This window comes from Aquila chrysaetos, chromosome Z, assembly GCF_900496995.4.
Source record: "Aquila chrysaetos chrysaetos chromosome Z, bAquChr1.4, whole genome shotgun sequence".
NCBI classification, from domain to species: Eukaryota; Metazoa; Chordata; class Aves; order Accipitriformes; family Accipitridae; genus Aquila; species Aquila chrysaetos.
Genome location: NC_044030.1, coordinates 3,418,559 through 3,440,035, shown reverse-complemented (window position 1 = coordinate 3,440,035; position 21,477 = coordinate 3,418,559). Strand labels below are relative to the sequence as shown.

The window sequence follows — 21,477 nt, the reverse complement described above, 5'->3', positions numbered from 1 at the left end:
ACTGTGGAACAGGAATTTAGAGAAATTACAAAGACGTGACATAAGTATACTGACATGTTCTTTGCTGGTGCACTCCAAAACTCTCTAGAGGAGTCTGCTGCTTGGTCTGCGGGTATCTCCCAGTGGGGAAGGATCTTTTTCTTACTACAGGAGGCAGGGGTGCTTCCTGCACAGATGAGAAAGTGAAACAGTTTTGAGCAGTTGTGGCAGACCCTAGTTCTGTGCACTCTTCCAGACCGAAATGTTTGTTGTTCTCGTCCTTGATGCTTTTATATCTGCTTGGGTTAGCCTTCCCCACAGCTTTTTCTCTAGAGCATAGCAAGGTGTTCTCTTTCTTTATTCCTCACCCAGCACAACATACTGCCTTTTCAGCACTTCTTGCAATAGGGGAAGATTGTTACTCTCAGATTTATTCTCCTCCTGTGAAAACATTTTTGCAACTCTTAAAATTAAAAATCAAGTTTTGATTATACTTTACTGTTTTGTCATTTTACTTTACCCTTTATTTTACTTATTACTTAGGGGGTTTAACCTAACATTTGCAATATCAGTGCTGAAAGTTCCTGTTTTCTAGTATTTGTGAAGGAGTTGTCTAGCTAATATCGCATTAGAAACACAGGTCTTTGTAAAATAAATTTTTCAGTATTTACTGCATTGTCAGGCTGAAAAATTGGTACAGAATCTTAAGACAGACTGGTTCAAGTTGAGGGGAACATGGTAAATCAATTACCTATGGATTTCACAGGAAAATATCCCTGTCCTCATTGCGTGTTGCATATTCTCTGACCAGGAATACATTATGTGATATGGTTTGCCACAAAATGCAAGGAAAAAAATCTCATTTAAGCAAATAAAAAAAGGAATATCCTTTCATCAAAGTCTTCTGAATTCATCAGTTTCGCTGTACTTCTGTGGAATGGTTCTGAAGGGATGCCACAATGTTAACCATTTCAATAAAGTACTTTCCAAACAAGTTCAAACAGTTGGTGGAAGATAAGGTGCAGTCTTAAATCCAGAAGTAATTGGAAGTGCTGATATTTTGGATGTCTCTTTGGAATCATTGGCCTGTATCACTCTTGAAATGTTAAATGCAGAGAAACAAAGCTACCCGTTCAGTAGAGTTTGTGAAAATGTGCACTGCCCAGTTTATAGTGCGTACCACTGCAGGTGTGTGTAGTTCCTTGTGCATTTGAGCTGGGCTGGGATGGAGGTAACCTTACCCATAGCAGCCCTCATACTGCTGTGCGTTCTATTTGTAGCTAGAACAGTGTTCATAACACACCAATGCTTTGGCTACTGCTGAGCAGTGCTTGCATAGCATCAATGGTGTGCCTCCAACCTCACCCTTGTCACCGCTGAAAGGCTGGTAGGCTGGGGGTGGGCAATAGGTTGGCAACTGACCGAAGGGTTTTTCCATACCATATGATGTTGTGCCCAGCAAAAGAAGCTAAGAGAAAGGAGGATATTTAGGTTTCTTCAAAGGCACTCACAACTTTACACATAGGTAAATTTTCCCATGCATAATCTTGGATTTGATTATACAGTGATCAAACAGTATATTATGCTATAAATAAAATGTGAATTTTGTACATATGCTAGTTGCCCCAAAACTGACTCAGTCCACTCTGGCCTGACGTATACAGTTAAGGTCATTACTCTTATCACAGAACCACAGAATGATTGAGCTTGGAAGGGACCTCTACAGGTCATCTTGTCCAACCCCCCTGCTCAAGCAGGGCTACCCAGAGCCAGTTGCCCAGGACTGTGTCTAGATGATTTTTTTAGTATCTCCAAGAATGGAGACTGCATGACCTCTCTGGGCAACCTGTTCCAGTGCTCAGTCACCCTCACAGTGAAAAAAGTGTTTCCTGATGTTCAGATGGAGTCTCCTGTGTTTCAGTTTGTGCCCATTGCCTCTAGGCCTGTCGCTGGGCACCACTGAAACCACCACCTGGCTCCATCCTCTGTGCACCCTCCCTTCAGATACTCGTATAATTTAATAAGATCCCCCCGATCATTCTCTTCTGCAGGCTGAACAGTCCCGGCTCTCTCAGCCTTTCCTCACAGGAGAGATGCTCCATCCCTTACTGATCTTGGTCCTCCTTCATTGGACTCTCTCCAGTATGTCCCTATCTCTCTTGTACTGGGGAGCCCAGAGCTGGAGCCAGCACTCCAGATGTGGCCTCACCAGTGCTGAGCAGAGGGGAAGGATCACCTTCCTCAACCTGCTGGCAATGCTCTGCCTGATGCAGCCCAGGATGCCATTAGCCAAGGGCACGTTGCTGGTTCACGTCCAACTTGGTGTCCAGCAGGACCTTTTCTGCCAAGCTGCTGTCCAGCTGGGGAGCCACCAGCAGGTACTGGTACCTGTGCCTGGTTGACCCTGGCTGAATGCCAGGTGCCCACCAAAACCGTTCTATCACTCCCCCCTCCTCAGCTGGACATGGGAGAGAAAATATAACAAAGGGCTCGTGGGTCGAGATAAGGTCAGGGAGAGATCACTCACCAATCACCGTCACGGGCAAAACAGACTCAGCTTGGGGAAAATTAACTCAATTTATTACCAATCAACCAGAGTAGGGTAATGAGAAATAAAACCAAATATCAGAACACCTTCCCTCCACCCCTCCCTTTTTCCTGGGCACAACTTCACTCCCAGTTTCTCTACCAACCCCCCCACTGGCACAAGGCAACGGGGAATGGGGTTTACGGTCAGTTCATCACACGTTATTTCTGCCACTTCATCCTCCTCAGGGGCAGGACTCCTCACACTCTTCCCCTGCTCCAGCGTGGGGTCCCTCCCATGGGAGACAGTCCTCCACGAACTTCTCCAAAGTGCGTCCTTCCCACGGGCTGCAGTTCTTCACGAACTGCTCCAGCGTGGGTCCCTTCCATGGTGTGCAGTCCTTCAGGAGCACACTGCTCCAGCATGGGTGCCCCACAGGGTCACAAGTCCTGCCAGAAAACCTGCTCCGTGGGCTCCTCTCTCCACAGATCCGCAGGTCCTGCCAGGAACCTGCTCCAGCACGGGCTTCCCACGGGGTCACAGCCTCCTTCAGGCATCCCCCTGCTCCGGCGTGGGGTCCTCCCCAGGCTGCAGGTGGAGATCTGCTCCACCGTGGACCTCCCTGGGCTGCAGGGGGACAGCCTGCCTCACCATGGTCTTCCCCACGGGCTGCAGGGGAATCTCTGCTCCGGCGCCTGGAGCATCTCCTCCCCCTTCTTCTTCACTGACCTGGGGGTCTGCAGGGTTGTTTCTCTTACATGTTCTCACTCCTGTCTCCGGCTGCCGTTTCTGTCTGTCTCAGCAACTTTTTTTTCCCTTCTTAAATATGTTATCACAGAAGCGCTACCACTATCGCTGATTGTCTTGGCCTTGGCCGGCAGTGGGTCTGTCTCAGAGCCGGCTGGCATTGGCTCTGTCGGACACAGGGGAAGCTTCCAGCAGCTTCTCACAGAAGCCACCCCTGTAACCCCTCCCCAATACCAAAAACCTTGCCACACAAAGCCAATACAGTACCTGAGGACATTCTTTCTCAGGTGCAGGACTTTGCACTTCCTCTTGTTGAACTTCATGAGATTCCTGTCAGCTGGTTTCTCCAGCCTGTCTAGATCCTTCTGGATGGCAGCACGACGTTCTGGTTTATCAGCCACTCCTCCCAGTGTGGCGTCATCTGCAAATGTGCTGAGGGTACACTCTGCCTCAACATCCAGGTCACTAATGAAGATGTTAAGCAGGACTGGACCCAGTATTGACCCCTGTGGTACACGACTAGTCACTGGCCTCCAACTAGACTTTGCACCACTTATCACCACCCTCTGGACCTGGCCATTCAGCCAGTTTTCACCCCACCTCACTGTCTGTTTATCCAGCCCATAAATCAACAGCTCATCTATGAAGATCTTATGGGAGACAGTGTCAAAGGCCTTACTGAAGTCCAGGTAGACAATATCCACTGCTCTCCCCTCATCTACCAGGCCAGTCATTTCTTCATCAAGATGGTGAAGCATGACTTCTCCTTGGTGAAGCTGTGCTGACTACTCCTGATGATTTTCTCATCCTTAATGTGCCTGCAAATGGTTTCCAGGATTAGCTGCTCCATCACCTTCCCATGGATGGGGGTGAGGCTGACCAACCTGTAGTTGCCTGGGTCCTCCTTTATGCCCTTCTTGAAGATGCAGGTGACATTTGCTCTCCTCCAGTGTTTGGGCATTTGTCTTAGTCACCATGATTGGTCAAATATTACCAAGAGTGGTCTCGCAATGACATCTGCCAGCTCCCTGAGCACTCGTGGGTGCATCCCATCAGGTGCCATGGTCCAGTTTGCTTAAGTATTTGCAGACTGGATCCTCTTCTACGAAGGGCATGTCTTTCTTGCTGCAACCTTACACCCTGGTGTCTGGACCCGGGATTCCTGAAGGCTGGTCTTGCTAGAGAAGACATTCTGTACTTCCCCCTTTTGGTTCAAAGTAGAGATAAGATTCATTTCCATGCGTCACCTGCTGTATCCTCATTTTAAAGTCCATCTTATGGTAGCATTTCAGCACTTACCATGCCAAGTTGTAATTACTACTAGTCTGTATTACACTTATTTATTCTTCATACATCTTCTTATTTAGGTTTCAGCCAACCTACTCCTCAGTTCACTGTTGTTTACCTGATTGGTATGGAATTGTTTCAGTCTTCTGGTCCTTCCTTTTTCTCTTTTATCCAGTATTCAAAAGGCAACTCTCACTTAGGCTCTTTGTTTTCTCTGTAAATTTCTGTAATGAGGCCAAGTTTAGCTCTGCTAATTCTGAACTTAGATTTTAATAAATTCTTTTATCATGAGAAAGCTGATTGATTTCCTCACATCATGTGTAGTTGTCATCAGTGAATATGCCATGTACACTTGCTTGGTCACAATAGTTGGCATTAACGAATATGCTATTTACATTTGGTTTGGTTGACAACAGTGTAATCTTGTTGTGTGGAATTTTTGTCAATTTTTTTTTGTTATATAAATGAAGAGAGAATAATGTAAAATTTCTTGTAAAAATTTGCAGTGAGGCAGGAAAAGTAAATATATTAAGTGTCACTCCAAACAAACAAAATTTAAATCATCACATTTTCAGAGAAGATAGTGATGTTAAAGATCACCTTTGGGATAAAGGCAAGATGGTGAATAGAGTTAGTAGCATGGAGTGAAGGTTATGGCTACTGAGGCAGGAGGAGAACCCAAAGGATAGGTGCATTCATAGGTTGGAAGAAAAAGGTCCCCATTCCTCTTTGAAAATGCTGGCCTGATAACTTGCAGGTCTCACAGCAAGTGCTTTTAACAAATCCTTCATTTCAGAGTGCTACTATGCGACTGGAAAATAATATATTAAAAGTAATACATAGTAAAAAAAATAATCTTGGTAACCGCAGGCCCATTCATTCAGTCTCAGAAGCATGTAAGAGTTTAGAAAAAAAATTATATGAAAGGACATAGTGATAAATGAAGTGGAGAGTAAGACTCCCCTGTGTTTATAGCTACATTGTGCCAGACTAGTCTGCTAGTTTTCTTTTATGAGATAAATGCAGTAAAATACATTATATGTCACATAATTAGTAAAATAATAATGGAGGAGGATTAGTCCAAGAACTTGGATGTGGGAAGAGACAGACTAAGGGGAGTGAAGAGAGGTATTCCACTGATCCTAAAGGACTAGTTTGTGGAACACAAAATAACATGCCCAGGCAGAATGCACTGATGGAAGAAAGCAGAGGAACACGGACACTCTGAAGTGGTAGTGAGGTAGCATATAGAAAGATGTGAATAGTTTTGAAGACTGCAGTGTGAAATACAGGGATATTTCCTAGAACAAGGTGAAAAGTCTTAAGTTGTAGGCTAACAGCAAATCTTTAACTCTGTGGCAAGAGGTAGTCAGTTGGAAATGAGAAGAAAAACTGTGTACCAGATGATCACTGAGGAATTACCATACATCAGAAGTATTTGCATGGTATATAGGGAGATAAGAAAACTGTTGGATGAGAATCTCGTGAGACTTCTGCAGCTCTTCTCCATCCAACCCTGAGTACATGTTTTCACAAAGGACAGAATCAAAGTGGCACCAGTATAGAGAAGGACGGTGAAATTGGTGTGTAAGCTGCAAAGATTTTTGCACAAGGGTAGATTTTCACACGTGTGAGTATACATTTTACAGCGCAGCACATAGGATTACTTGGAGAAACAAGATAAATTGATCCAGGCAGATGCTGTGTTCATGGAGCTAAACTGCTTTTGCTATCCAGGCCAGCTTAGGCATCTCTACAGAGTACTGCAGTGTGCAGTGGTTGGCTTATTTAACCTTGAAAAATGAAGCCTGAGGGAGAATACTACTGCTTTCCGTGAATTCATGATAGTGCAAACCCAAAGGAGGAGGAAATCCTGTTTAATCTGAGAGACTTCCAACAGAAGAAAAAATAGATATAAATTTGCCATGAATAAGTGCAGGCTGGAAACTAGGAGGCAGCTCTTAACTAGCAGAGGAGTGATGTTCTGAGACAGCCTACTGCTTGGGAACAGCAGTACAAAAATACTCTTTATACACGAATGTGAAGTTTTGTAAATCATCTGGTTTTATTAATTTATAGTTTGGTGCTGATGACTTACTTAGGTTGAATACCCAGGTGCTAATTTCCTTCAAGTAATTGCTAGGTAATTGTCTTAGAGTTACAAAGGAATTGCTGTACCCTTTGATTAATAAACTGAGTAAATGATTGTTGGATGGGAATGCTGTCAAAGATCTTTTTGGTCTTTAACAGAAGTGCATCTATTTCTCATCTTTTAATGTTTTATTTTTTCATTTTGTCAAGAAGAACCTTGTGAGTGATACACTATCACTGTAATTTTGAATTATTATATCACACACAAATTAACAAAAGTAGTAGCCTGCTACTTGAGTGACTTAAGTAAATTGTTATCGCTTACTTAAATCATTTTGGGTCAAGACTGATCACCTTGAGAAGTGCCAGGTAGAAGCATTATGTTATAATCTCAGCATAGAACCACATGGCAGGTTACAAAGATTGTTTGAAAAGGGGTATTTAAAATCATATGATCTCTGTAAAAAGAGCTCTGAGCAATTGGTATCAAAAGAAACACATCCAATATATATTTTTTAATGTTTGAAGAGGGAAAAACTTATTCCAATATATAGTACATATTTTGCTTGGTAAAGTAATAGGTTCATTATTACAAAAGATTGCCTGCTACATTTAAAAATTAAGCAAAGTACAGAAGACATGAGGCAGTTAGGTCTAAGGAACAATTCATTTGGAAGGTGCTTTTTTTGCATGTTTCCCTGACCACCTCAGATATTCTGGAGGAAAGGTCTATTCAGGGCCCGTGTTCCAAGTGTTTCTACTAAATTGCACTGCGTTTTAAGCTGCAAGTGCCAAAGTAGCCAGCATTTGTCAGAACAGCGTAGCTAAAATACAATTCCTTCCAACATTTCAAAATATGGTCTGCCATTTGGTTTGTGTTTTATAATCCAGTTCTCATTTGTATCTTCTGCTCAAGATGCAAGATAACAATTACATGAAAATAATGTAGAAATGTTTCTTTGCCTCTTTTACCTTTTCAGCCTTTTTTTGTCTAAAACCCTGTAATGCCAGTAAATAAAATGAATTCTTAGCTGAGTGATTATTTCAGCCGTATTGCTGTTTTACTTCTTCAACAAAAGTCAGTGTCCATGAAAGTTATTAATTTTTAGGAAATATTTGGACCCTTCGCATTGTTTTGGTTGGAAAACTGTTGACATAGTGAGATATTTCTCTTTTATAATAAACAAAAAATTATATTTCTTGAAACACAGGAAAAGGCTAGAAATAATAGTTTCTTTGGTTACAGATGCAAAATGCTTTCAAGCCAACATTCAGTCCAGAAGGTGCTAAAAACATGTTTCCAGGACTCGATCAGTCTGCTTTTGTGTTTTCATCCCTTCTTTGTTTCCATCTCTAGTGTAACAGTCTGTCCTTGACATATACACAAGCCTTCAGAGAACAAAAGGTAGTAAAGCCTCTCCACCCAGAAGTGTGTTGCATTTTGCTTGCTGTAAGTCAAAGCATTTGCTCAAGTTTTAGGAAAAATACTGCTGGTACTGTCTGACCTAGCTGGTGCTATTGGAGTTGTTTACACAGACATTTCTTGTGTTTATCCCTAATGGATGGCACCTATTGCACACATATTTCAATTGTGTTTAACCCACTCCAGACAATGGCATTTGGTTTTAGCAGTGTCAGAATTTGGCAAATAGCAGGCTATATTAAGCTGTGTGTTAACCTCTTAATAACTGAATGGTTATGTGGCAATGGTTAGATTCCAGTTCCCAGCAGAAGACTGATGAACCCCACGTGAAATACGGAAAGTGCATTTTTTTCTTCAGATATTGAAATGCATCTCATAATTGCTTTTAGTCCAGTTGTTGTTCAGTTTCTCATTCTTATTCTTCCATTTCATGGTGAGATAACATTGTCTATCTGTCAATACACAGACCCTGCCTTTATAAGGATATTTTTATAGTAAAGAGACTGCGTAAGAGTTTTCAATACCGTACATGTATTTATATTGTAAACACAATGTCCAGGTATATGCCAAATCACTTGGTATACTTCAACTTCCTTCACCACCCCATCTCCTGATTTTATATATATGAAATCAGTCTGCACAGTCCACGAATTGCTATTACTAACAAGTCAATGGGCTGTTGGCTATTGTGCTGTAAAGGAAAGGAAAAATCATCAGTTACTGCAGGTGTTCAGTAGGTAAATTGAGCTTTTCTTTATAAGAACACTTTAATTCTTTAATGAAGTTTGCTTGTAGAACTGTTTCCTCTGTAAAGAAATTCAAAGAAGACAGAGCTAAAAGTTTCTGAGTTGTGTTTTAATTTTAAATACTATATTGAAATTGTTTAGCAGCATTCACTGCAGTCAGCATTGGAATACCTTTGTTCCTCAGACAATGCATTGGCTACTTATCCAGCCAACATACAGTCCTTTGACATTTGGCATGTCTGTGGAAAAAAATTTATATCTGCCTTGTGAGTGTGAAATCCTTGTCTGCTCTTAGGCAACAGAAGAAATACTTACTTCCTTTTGTCCAGTATTGCTATCTTTGATGGGGTATAATATTGCTACATGTTTGACAGTCTGAATACAGTAAGTGCCTCTTGCATTTGTGTGTTTGCTTGATAAAATTTCTGGCCTTACTGAAACCAGAAGATAATGTCTTTCTTTATTTTATGGAGGAAAATCTCCACCCTCAGTTAAAAAACTGGTGTGTAATGTTGCATGGCAATTAGTCTGGGGAACAATATTAAACTGTAAATATTAAGTCTCTCTATGGTCTTTTCAGATATGGATGTAATGGATACTAGACTGCAAAAAGTTTAAAGCTAGTTTTGTGGCTGACAGTGTTAAAGGGTCACTTCTTTTGGGTGAATATTAAATGTCCAAGGTATCTTTCCTGAGTCTCTGGAACAGTAGCTGAGTGTGTAATTTACTTCCAAACTGAAGATATATATTTTTCTCATTATTATTATTAAATTAATTTTGTTTAATTCCAATATGCATGTATTCATTTTTTCCCTGCAGATTTCATTTCTGGCCTCTGCTTACATGAGCCAACACCTCTCAGAGGAAAGCTGCTCTGCCCTTGCATCTGTTACCCATTACCTTTACCTCTGCCAGTTCAGCTGGATGCTTATTCAGGTTGGTCTCCTAGTCCTTTTTACCTCTTCCCCCCAAATTCCGTAAAAGTAACTGATACTTAGACTGTGTTTCTATTGTATCATAGTGTATGTATCATAATGTATGTATCTCTGCAATTCAGTGCTACTAGAGAGGCAAAACATTACATGGTCTTTATTAAACCTAGAGTGTCACAGCTCTAAGGGTAAATATTTGAACCCTGTAGAGACTTTTTCTACTGTTATCCATTACAACTGTGTAAGAATTTCCACATCTCACTTCATCCTGTAGAAGTTACTGTCTCAAAACACTGAAGAACTGTTTTTATTAGAGATAATAGATCTTCTAAGCATCTCTTATTTGGTCTTTTGAAACAGTCTCTTACAGGTAAACTGTAAGTGTAAAATGCACTGTAATTTTTTGACTCAGTAGCATTTTATTCATTGGACTTGTATAATATGACAAATATCCCTTCATAAGTTTGCATTAAAATAAGGAGTATATTCATTCATAAATATCGCCAGAATTTTCATAGAATTGTAGAATCATTTAGGTTGGAAAAGACCTTTAAGATCACTGAGTCCAACTGTTAACCCAGCACTGCCAAGTTCACCACTAAACCATGTCCCTAAGCACCGCATCTTTTAAACACCTCCAGGGATGTGAGTCCATGACTTCCCTGGGCAGCCTGTTCCAGTGCTTGACAACCCTTTTGGTGAAGAAATTTTTCCTAATATCCAATCTAAACCTCCCCTGCCACAACTCGAGGCCATTTGCTCTTGTTACTTGGGAGAAGAGATGTACACCCACCTCACTGCACCCTCCTTTTAGGTAGTTGCAGAGAGCGATCAGGTCTCCCCTCAGCCTCCTTTTCTCCAGACTAAACCCCAGTTCCCTCAGCTGCTCCTAAGTCTTGTTCTCTAGACCCTTCACCAGCTTCGTTGCTCTTTGGATGCATTATAGAACAGTAAATGGTGTAAAAACCAACTGAACTAATGTGGGAGATGATGAACAATGAAATTTGTTATGGAAAATTACCAGCTGTAAGTTAGTCAAAATAACAAGCTGTGAGGTTATTTGGAAAATACATTATAATGTCTTTGTCTAGAAACGTATATTTAGCACTAATGCATGAATTAGGCCATTTATTTGTCTGTTATTTTAATAGGTTTTGTCCATAGCACTTTTATTATAGCATACAGCTTTCTATATGCAGCTCCATACGTTACCATACAAGTCCTTCAATAAGCAGGTTGTCGGACAAAACCAAGAATTGCAAGTTAGGCTATGTATCTAAATACAACTTTCTCTCCCAGTGACATCCATGTAGTATCTGGCATTTTCCTGGGATTATGTCGAGGTCACTTTCATTGAGAAACCTAGCAGCCTCTCTAACAGCTCCACTGTACTTGGTCTTAGCAAGCGACAAGTAGATGGTCTGTCATGTACACTGCTGCTGCAACTGCTTGTAAAAATGGAGCAGAGAGATCTAAAGTGCTCTGTCTCTAGTGATACTAATACTCTTTTTATTCTTGATGTTTTTCCTGAATTTATACAGTTAACAAGATTAAATATTCTCTCCAGTGGATGTTACTTTCTACTGTCTCAATACAGAATTTTTTCTGCTGTACTTCCCCTTCTCCTAGCTCGGCCTATGACTTTCTCTTAGGTTAACGAACCTAAATTATTTTGTGTGCTGTAGATTATATTCTTCTTCACAGGTGATCATTCACCTCATTCCTAAGTCACTTCAGATCTCTTGAACATTTACTATTTTGGACAGACAAAGTAATGCTTTTAAGTTTCCATTTTACTGGGATATCTCATGTTTTGACTGCTCAGTGTTTGGTAGTGTTTCATCTTCCCATCCTATGTGTGCTACATTACATTAAGCTGCAAAAGGATTCCCATTTCAAATGCTTGCCCTTCCAAGACAAAAAATTGGATGACTGTTAACAGCTGGTCATTTTTATGGCTGTAGCTGAAATCCATTGTTATTTTTGTTGGAGTAGACTTTGGCCAGGTCCTAAGAACTTACAAGTCCCTTTGCATTTATGGAGCCTCAGGCTTGTGTTAGTCATGAAGACTCTTCATGCAAATCTGAAAGGACAAAAGTGCTTAAGAGGGAATCCTTTGTAACCTGCTGAGTAATGAGCTGACAAGAGCTGCCAGTAAAACTGAGTAAAACTGAGTGTGTAGGGGATTGCCCCTTTTTGTAGGTGAAGGTCTTCAGCTGTGAATAATTCCTGAAGTTTGAAAGACACAAAAGGAAAGAAATAATCTGAAACATAGATCAACCCAGCCTTCAGCCACAATTTACTCCTCTTGACTGAGAATAGGTCCTGAATTTATATTTCTCATTGCAGAATGAGGAAGCAATGCCAGGGCACTAAAGGAGTGCCAGGCTCATCTCTGTGCTTGAATTGGTCCCCATGACAATATTAGCAAACCTTGCGGATCCAAGGGAAAACCAGACTGATTTGGGAAGTCTAGATGCTATTGCTATCTAAATGGCAGATTTAAATGGAATGTTGAATCTGGAATCTGGAAAATGAATGTATTTCTCAGCATGGCATACTTAATACACATGACTTGATTTGGAAGGCAGAGTTAATAATGTATTTATAATTAAATGGGACTTTAATACTTCTGTGTGGGGAAAAAGCAAAAATATGCGAACAGATTCTGTGTCACTCATGCAGTCACTCTGCCCTCTGTGAGGCTGTATAGCATAGTGTGTATGCTTGATCACTAACTCATTTTATACAAATCTGCTAGTGTCAGTCGTGATCACTGCATACAGAAGTGGGTGAATGTGATAATCAAGTGCAAGCATTGTGCAGATATTGGAACTGAAACATCCAGAAAATCCAAACAATTTTAAGTTCAAAGGTTAAGATCTTCAAATTAAGATCAAAAGGTGGTGGAGCAACATTTCCAGGCAACAAAAGTCGATAGGAAAACACAAATTTAACAGTACAGTTGGACCTATACAGCTTCAATTCTGCAGTCCAGATCAAAGATCTTCACTTTCAAGACTCCAGGAAAACTTCCTTACCTTTTTGTCCTAATCTTTCTGTCTTCTGCATATTGCTAGGTATAGTAATTATACTTAGCATTATATCATATTTTAATAGTAGTTACAACAACAAAATCTATAGCTTTGTATTCTAATTCTTTTTCAATTTTTAGTTTCTTGTATTTATAGGCTTACATTCAGTATCAGTGTTTGTAGTACATATGTAGCTACTACCCTCATGTAGACTGAAATGCAGGAATGGAAAGGACCTCAGAGATTACCTGGTCCATTTTCAGAGTAGAACAAAGGCCACATCAAATCATCCTTGCTTGTCCGATTGTTCCTGTCCCTTTGTATTGCATTGTCTTGTTTCTTGGCTTTTATAGAGAGAGTCTTGTAAGTTGCAGAATGTTGATAACATTACCCAGTTTTTTAAGTATGAGGCTTTTTGGACTGCAGGAGGAAAGGAGTAAACAAGGTGCAAATGACTTTGTGCCAACAGAGAGAGCTTAGTCTGAAATATTTGCCTTACACTAATGTCTGAAATTCAGAAGTCTTCCTCCTGACAAATGTCCCTACACACAAATGTACACTGCTACAGAATAAGCCTGTGTTTTCAAATGCAGTCAGTGCTTTCATCTTAGGAGCCTTTCTGTATTCTGTTGTTCTTCCCATGACAAATCTTTAGTATGACAACCATTTCTCAGGAAATATAATTTTCTTCTTTTAGCATTTTCTAATTTGTTACAAAAAAAAAGGTTATAGAAAAAAAGTTAAAAGCTGTATTTTGACGAAAAACTTAAAATTGTGTAGTTCTCTATTGCCAGTTCTGACACAGAGTAAAATTATGGGAAAAGGTGAACTCGTCGTACTTTTTTGAGCCATTGCTACAGTGGAGTAAATCAACAGCAGAAGTGGCAGTTCAATAAGCAAACCAGAGTGAATGTCATGAGCTTGCTGTCACCCATATCTGAATCCTCCTCCTTTGTGGATTTAATGGCACTTTAAATTTTCTGTAAATTTATTGCAGACTTGTAAGACAAGTACTTATCTTACAATAAGTTTAATGCTTATTTTTAAGAATTATTTATGGACTGCTTAACAGCTTTGAAAAAGGAATTATATGAAAGCATGCAACCAATCTGAAAGTGAAAGCTGTGCCCATTCCTAAAAAGAAGGAAGAAGGAAAATGGAAGTTTTCCCACTGAGTTGGGAAAGACTTTATTTAAAGTATTTTGCAGCTAATATTTACTGGATATCCACAGATTATCACTAAAGATAAAGGAATGAATAAATAAAGAAATAAATAAAAACACCCCAGTTTTGTGAAGGCAATTTAAATTGCCTCATTCTAAAAGAAAAAAGCTTCATTGAAGTTCTCATTGTCTCATTAGCATGTTATTTGAATTTGTAATTGTTTTGCATTCTACATCAGAACAATCACAACTTGTACATTTGTTCTTCCACCTGAGCAGCTGGGAAATGGACTGTACATTTTATTCTTCTGTAGAACTGGTTATTGTTGCAGCATGGCAACAGGAAAGGATTTGCTAAAATTAGCTCCACTATTTGTATTTAATTGATTAAATTTTGGAACATCAAAAGGGTTTGAAGACAAGAACTTCAAATTATCAAGACAGAAATGTCACTGCGCAGGAAATGGCGCACTATCCAAACCCGCTTACATCTTTGCAGCAGCACTGGTGTTAACGTGTTCTTTGCTGATAAATGAGGTGAGATAGGTAAATATGGCTAAACAAACACAGAGCAGGGACATGAGGTACAATTTCTTAGAAGGCAATCTCAGTTGGATGACTAAGAACAATGTTCACCAGATTGTCAGAATTAGTAGAACCATCTGAGCATAATGGCATAAATCAGTTCAAGAATTTTGCTGTCTGGAAATGCTGACAGTGAAGCAGAGCCTAGTCAGGACTACAAGGGCATGTGATTTGAAGAATGTTTATTGGCGTAAGGTGACAAACAGAATCTTGACTGGGTTTTCAATCCCATATAAAAGTTAAGAGAGGAAAGTTGTAAGAGAACAACCAAATCTCTCCACAAACTGTGAGGTTTTTTTTTCCAAATACCATTTTCATCTGTTTAATGTTTTCTTCCTGTGAATGTCTGACAATGGAATTAATAGTTTTTCTGTGTTCTTTCAACCTACACAAGACAGTTACAATTATATGGTAGGATATCCCTGTGTTCTTTTAAGGAAAACAAACTTTGCCTTTGTTCACATAGCACCTATCACCAAATGGAAATAACAAAAGCCATAATAATTATTATATAATTAATATAATTACTACACTGGACATATTTATAAAATGCCATTCTCTAACGGAGCATTTAAAATGCTTACTAAACTAATAATTGTTTTTGAAAACAAGTTGTTAGCATATGCAATGTGCTTTATGATTCATGCTAGAAAGTATTGTATATTCATGCTATATAAATCATAGAAAAAAAACCTGTAATGATAATTAACTGATGAGACTTACATAGGGAATCCACAAACCACTAATTAAGTACTTGATTGTGAAAATTCAGGCTGCCTGAACAAACTGGTAGACAAACCTTTGGCTGAGGGGAATCTGCAAAATTTTAAAACCACAATTAATCACTTTACAATTGTCTTGTCACTGTATATGGATTTTACCAAATCCTAACAATAGACAGCTGCAAATTAAGCATATAAATCAACATTATCTGATGATTTCCATGTGTAGACAATGGAGAGAGATGAGTATGATTGGGTGAGGATCAATGAGTTCCTGAAGATGTCTATCCTCTCTCCATTGGCTGTCAAGACAGGCTAGAGGCACAAGCTTGAATTAAATGCCCTCTAGACAGAACAAGACAAAATTAATCTCTCATTCACCCCATATAAAAGGCCAGAAATAATTATATAACATGCAGAGCTGTAGCTGGTGTAATATGTTTGAAGTGGAGAAAGTGAAGAAATTTGTTGCAAACCATATTTTTATTATGGATAATTTACGTGTTTATTACAAAGTAGTAACGTATGTAGATGTGCATAAAAAAACGCTCAGCACATGGGAAAGTGCTTCTACTATTAAGCTCTCAAAGAAAATGCAAAGATCCAAGCAAAATTCTAAGTGTTTGTTTTACTTGAAGGGTTTCCTTACTCATAGTACCAGTTCTTTCAAGAGATTTCAGCTATTCCACTTCGTTTTGATTCATACATGATTTTAAATTCTTAGTTATGCTGTTTGATGATGAGCTGATCATAGGAAGACACAGATTGTTGTAGAGATGCATGTGAATTTACATTCACTTATTTACTTTTTTTTCAGTCAAACTCTTATACAAATATTACACAGAATTACAGAACCATTGAAGTTGCAGGGGCATCTTGAGACTGTCTAGTCCAACACTCTGGCTCAAGCAAGGTCAGCTATGGCAGGTTGCCCAGGACCACCTTCAGTTAGTTTTTGGTTATCTCTAAGGATAGAGGCTCCACAACCTCTGTGGACAGTTTGGCCCACTGTTTGACCACCTCCACAGTAAAAAGGTCTTTCTTGTGTTCAGATGGAATTTCACGTATATTAATTTGTGACCATTGCCTCTTGTCCTGCCATTGGGCACCACTGAGGACAGTCTGGTTCCATCTTCGTCAGTCCCTCCCATCAGGTGTTTACACACATGGATAAGGTCCCCCTGAGCCTCCTCTTCTCCAGGCTGAGCAGTCCCAGCTCTCTCAGCCTCTCCTTATAGGAGAGATGCTCCAGTCTAATAATCATCTTCATGGCCCTTTGCTGGACTTGCTCCATGTCTTTGCTGTACTGGTGAGCCCAGAACTGGACCACAGTCAGAACTGTTTGAAGGAGGTTAGTGCATTTCCTACAAGAAGATACACAGAGGTGAAAACAATAAGAAAAGATTCAGTACAGATCAGATTTAGCAATGTTATGTCTTTTCTGCAAAGGTATGGGAATCCAAGGAGAAAGCTACTTTTGCACCACAAAGCTATTTTTGTGCAGCAAAAAGTGTTTTCTACTAAACAGGGTCTCTCTTCCTCTCTGATGGTCTAATTCCAAATCTAACAGTTAAATAAATAAGCATACTTCTTTTATGATCAGTCTCTTTTGATTACTTAAGAGAAGAAAATGAGAACAAAATATTTACGCTGAAAAATGTTTACATATACACATATGCTGGGACAGAAATATGCTGTATTATGACTTTCAGAGTGATTTGGTTTTGGGGATAGCTAATCATCCACCAAGTCTACTGATTAATATTCTTCATTATTCTTCAGGCTGTTAATTTCTGGTACGTCCTGGTGATGAATGATGAACATACAGAGAGGCGCTATCTGCTTTACTTCCTTTTGAGTTGGGGTCTTCCAGCTTTTGTTGTGATCCTACTTTTAATAATCCTGAGAGGAATCTATCATCACAGCACAGCACAGATTTATGGCCTTGTCTACAGTGATCTGTAAGTTTTCCTTTAAAAGAGCAAGAGCTATCTATTGTACTCTCTATATTGTTTTATATTTAATTTGCTTGCATGTAGAGAAGGCGATATGCGTACAGCCAAATAAGGGGTAGGGGGATTCCTCATTTGGTAGAGATGAAGCAAGTATGTCACTCATATACAATGCAGCACTTTTCGTGCAATTGGGCCTTGCTGCAGTTTCTCCACAGTTCCATACTGGGCTGAGCATCGGCAGAGCTAGATCAAGCATGTCTGCTTTGTGGGTAAATTATTTGTTCTCTTCTGAGACTGCAATTCCAGGGTAAAAGATAGAAATGGCTACTGCTGCAGAAGTGAGCAGAAGAGATGTTTTTCTTCCATTTCATTTCTGTATTTAAAAAAACACAACGCCAAACCAAGCCTTAAACCGCCGTCTCTTAGATTATTAAATATATTCTCTGCTAAACAATATTATTACATTAACATGTCAAATATATTTCCTGAAGTCTTTCTCTTGGAATATTGAATATGTTATATTCCAAACTGTTCCCAGTTTGAGCATTGCTTTAATGACAATGATTAACACAGCTCTTTCAAAGCTATATATAACCTCAGAAAACTGTCCTAATTAAAACAATACATCTTCACAGAACTTGAGACATTTAAGTGTGAAGATACATAGATAAATATTTCTGTTCTCCTTCCCTACCTCTTTTACTCTGGCCCCTTTTCTGGGAAAGCTAATCTATGATAATAGCTATTCTAGAATATGAGGCTATTATGCTTATCTACTTTGTGTCATAATTACATGCTTCATGCGCAGGAAGGAGTAAACACACAACTTCTTTTTAAAATAATAGAAGAATGTACAAATTCTTTTTATGAAAACTTCTTATGAGGGGGCTTTCAGAGTAGACCCAAAACAGGAGAATATCCATCTGTCTTTGATAAAAGAGAAGGATACAGTGTGCATCATTCCATTATAACTGAACAAAATTCAGTATAGTGGTTTTTTATCATACAAAGGAAATTACTGTGAGAAGTAGATACTGGAATTCAGTATCTGTGTGTTTGAGTGTATGCATATACATATATATGTGCACTTACAAATATTACTTGTATATACATATATATGTGTATATGTGTACGGTGCATGATAAGCAGGGATACCTGATTTAGATCTAAATGATCTACACTGGGTACTACAAGCTGCCTAGCCATGTTAGCCAAGGTTTAGTCCCACATTAATAGACACTAGCTCTCAACTTCGAAGAGTATCTGAGGTCCACAATATCAGACCATTTCTGATATTCATGCTACATCAGAGAGTGCTGCATAGCTCTATACCATCCCATACACATAGATGTTTCTTCGCAGAACATGGCAAACAAGAGTATTGTATTGTTCTTCATGGTAAAATGCTTCTCTGTGCATAGTAAACACAAGAAATGTGTGTAGCATAATAAAGTCTTCTGATTGCAATCAGCCAGTGAGCTGATGGTATCATTATGCAGTGAACCACAGTTTCACAGTTGTTTTGATGTCCATGTCTCATACAAAAAAAAAGGAAAAATCCCAAAGTTCTGATAAAATTACTAAGTAGAGGAAAATTACTCACTCCGACTCATTTGCCCAAATTAAATATTAAACTTTTCCAGCATTTTATTAAAGTGGGCAAATGCCAGAAATCATCCCAAGCTTAGTGAGCATGCAGCTTATTCCAGCTCAGTCAATGTGAACACTGTAAGGAGGTATCTGCAAGGATTTTCATAAATAGCATTGATGGTAATTCCTAACTTGAAGAGCACTTTAAAAGTTGCTCTTAATTATACAAAGAGGACTTTCAAAGCCAGAATGTAGGAAAGAGGGCAGATTCAACTACATCACTTGGTTTGTTTTCTCCAGACCAGGATGTAGCAGCGGAAAAAGTAACAAGGAGATTTCCAAAGTCAAGGTCATTGCATACTAACGTCAGAATCAGCCTCAGAAATAGTTTGAGAACAATGGTGTGCTGCTTAGGAGTTCATTTCATGTGAGAGCTGGAAGACTAGTTAAAGTAACAAAAGCAGTGAAGCCTGTTATCTTAGCTCTCTCCTAAGTGATCACTCCTTCTGGCAACTCATTTTTGCATTACTGTTGTGTCTGACCAACTCTTTTGTTCCTAGCCAGAATGCCATAGGCACAATTGATAGCCAACAGGATGCCTGTGCTGAAAGAACTTCATTTTATGCTTGTACTGAACAAAAATTATTTGAGCTGTGTTGGATTTTGTGCTTCAAAAGAAGCATTATGATAGGGTCTTCCCTCAGATATGATGAATTCTACACACAAGTGCATATATTTTGTACAATAACTCCCATAACATGTCACAGTGTGAAACTAACAGGCTGCTATGGTGATAACTAGTATACATATTGGTGATTATTTTCACAATTAGCGGAGTTTATGTATGGCATGAACAGTGCACTCTTTGGCATTATGTGAATTTTTTTATGATACTGGTAAATTTTTCTGTATCAATGCCACCAAGTAGCACAATTTTTTTCAGATCCCAGCTCAACAATGTGTGAAAGAGCTAACTGCCAAGAAAGGGCTCTTTTACTCCTCCCTTTGCTAATTCCCCCATTGCTCAGCTGAAGAGGTGAAAGGCTGTTTGAATAGGACCAGAAAAGTTGCTGATGAAAGGCATATGGACATAACTTGAATGAAAGAAGTAATGAGATGGGCATTTGCATAGGATGGGTTTGAATGGAGGAAGAACAGTCTGTCTGGTTATCTGTAAAGAAAAATGTTGAGGTTCTATGAGTATCTGATACAATACGTTTACTAAGGAAAGTAGTAAGATTTCATCCCCTCTTAAAAATATGCATTAGTTCCCATGTCTTCTTTTAAAAAAGAATAACAAGTTATTTCAGATGCAGGTGTCTATAACTGCACCTCTGTTTAATTTCTGTGTGTAATAACCATTGGCTCAATCATGTCATGAAACTTCAAAGTAGGGGCATTCTCTGTGTGCAGCTGACTTGTAGAAGGGGCTTGGATAGGCATTTTTCATCTATCCTGTTTTTTACTTTTGTGTTACGGTAAAAGTCTTACATAAAGGTTTGTCAATGTTTGTAAATGAAATCTCTAATGGGTGTCTAAATTACAAGTATATTGTCTACCCTCGTCTCTAGTAACCATGCTCTAAAATATATATCCTTGCTTAAGAATTGCCACGATAGCTGAAGCATCAGTGTTTTTCAGTGATAAGGGGCAGGTGTCAGCTCCTTTCAACTGGCTAATAACTGAAATTTGAATTAAGCTCTGAACTAGATGGTTCAAAATCACTCTATAAAAAAAAGTGTATTATTCTTCTATATTTCTGAGTTTTTATGTCATACAGACAATTTTCCAACCCCCGTTTGAATTTGCTGCAAACTCTGTCTAAAATATCTTCTAAGGACAAAAATACTACCATTTAGGTACATGCTCTTTATAAAAGTATTTCCTTTTGTAATTTCTTATTACATTGAATGTCACCATGACTTTGTGTTGTGACATAAGGAGAGACTTCAGGATAACCTTTCTCTTCCAATTGTTTTGCGGGTTTTTTTTCTTATCTCCCATCTGATTGTCTCTTTCAGGATTATAAAACAAACCCATAATTTGTATTTCTTTACAGGAATTGTCAATGCCGTTGCACACTTTAACACCCCACTTCTCCTTTTGAGAAGAATTTTTCTTGAATAAGAAAAGCTTATGAACAAATGAGTTCGCAGCAAGACAAGAGTTCAGCTTAAAATAAAATTCCAAAGCTCACTGTGGTTCCCAGACTTCAGACAGTTCAATATTTGCTGTTGTCCTGGTATATACGGCTAGCCAGTCATGGCCTCATTTCTGAAAATTTTTTAGCTCATGTTCTCAAAGTGAGTTTAATCTTAGCAATATGTTTAAACTGAGTAGTATATTTCTAATAGGTCTCTTAAAGTACAAAGACACATTTCACCTGATATGGTGGAAAGCACATGGAGGTAAACTGAAACTGTAGATATTGGCAAAGAAAGATGTAACGTGCTATGGAGAGGTGAAGAGAGGAATGTGAAGCATTACATAAAATCTAGCTCCCACCAGTTTCATCACTGTCTCATCGGTGGTTACTTTGAAGAATAGTGTCAGCAATATCTGTTACCACGTATCTTTAGAGGCATTGCATCACAGGGGATTTACAGACTGCCGACAGTTCTAGAAACCAATGGAGGTAGAGATATAAAACCTCAAACTGGTGAATGACTTGAGACTAGCAACAATTCAATCATCT

At 39.1% G+C, this 21,477-nt stretch overlaps 1 protein-coding gene across 4 annotated transcripts in view; it reads left to right on the top strand.

Annotated features, from left to right (window-relative positions):
• ADGRV1 (adhesion G protein-coupled receptor V1) overlaps window positions 1-21,477 on the top strand; it is a 297,036-nt gene that overhangs the window by 196,476 nt on the left and 79,083 nt on the right. For all 4 annotated transcript variants that reach the window (XM_030004616.2, XM_030004613.2, XM_030004614.2 and 1 more), the window contains 2 exons: window positions 9,620-9,736; window positions 17,020-17,198. In XM_030004616.2, coding sequence (XP_029860476.1) covers window positions 9,620-9,736; window positions 17,020-17,198 — 296 coding nt within the window. The remainder of the gene's footprint in view (window positions 1-9,619; window positions 9,737-17,019; window positions 17,199-21,477) is intronic.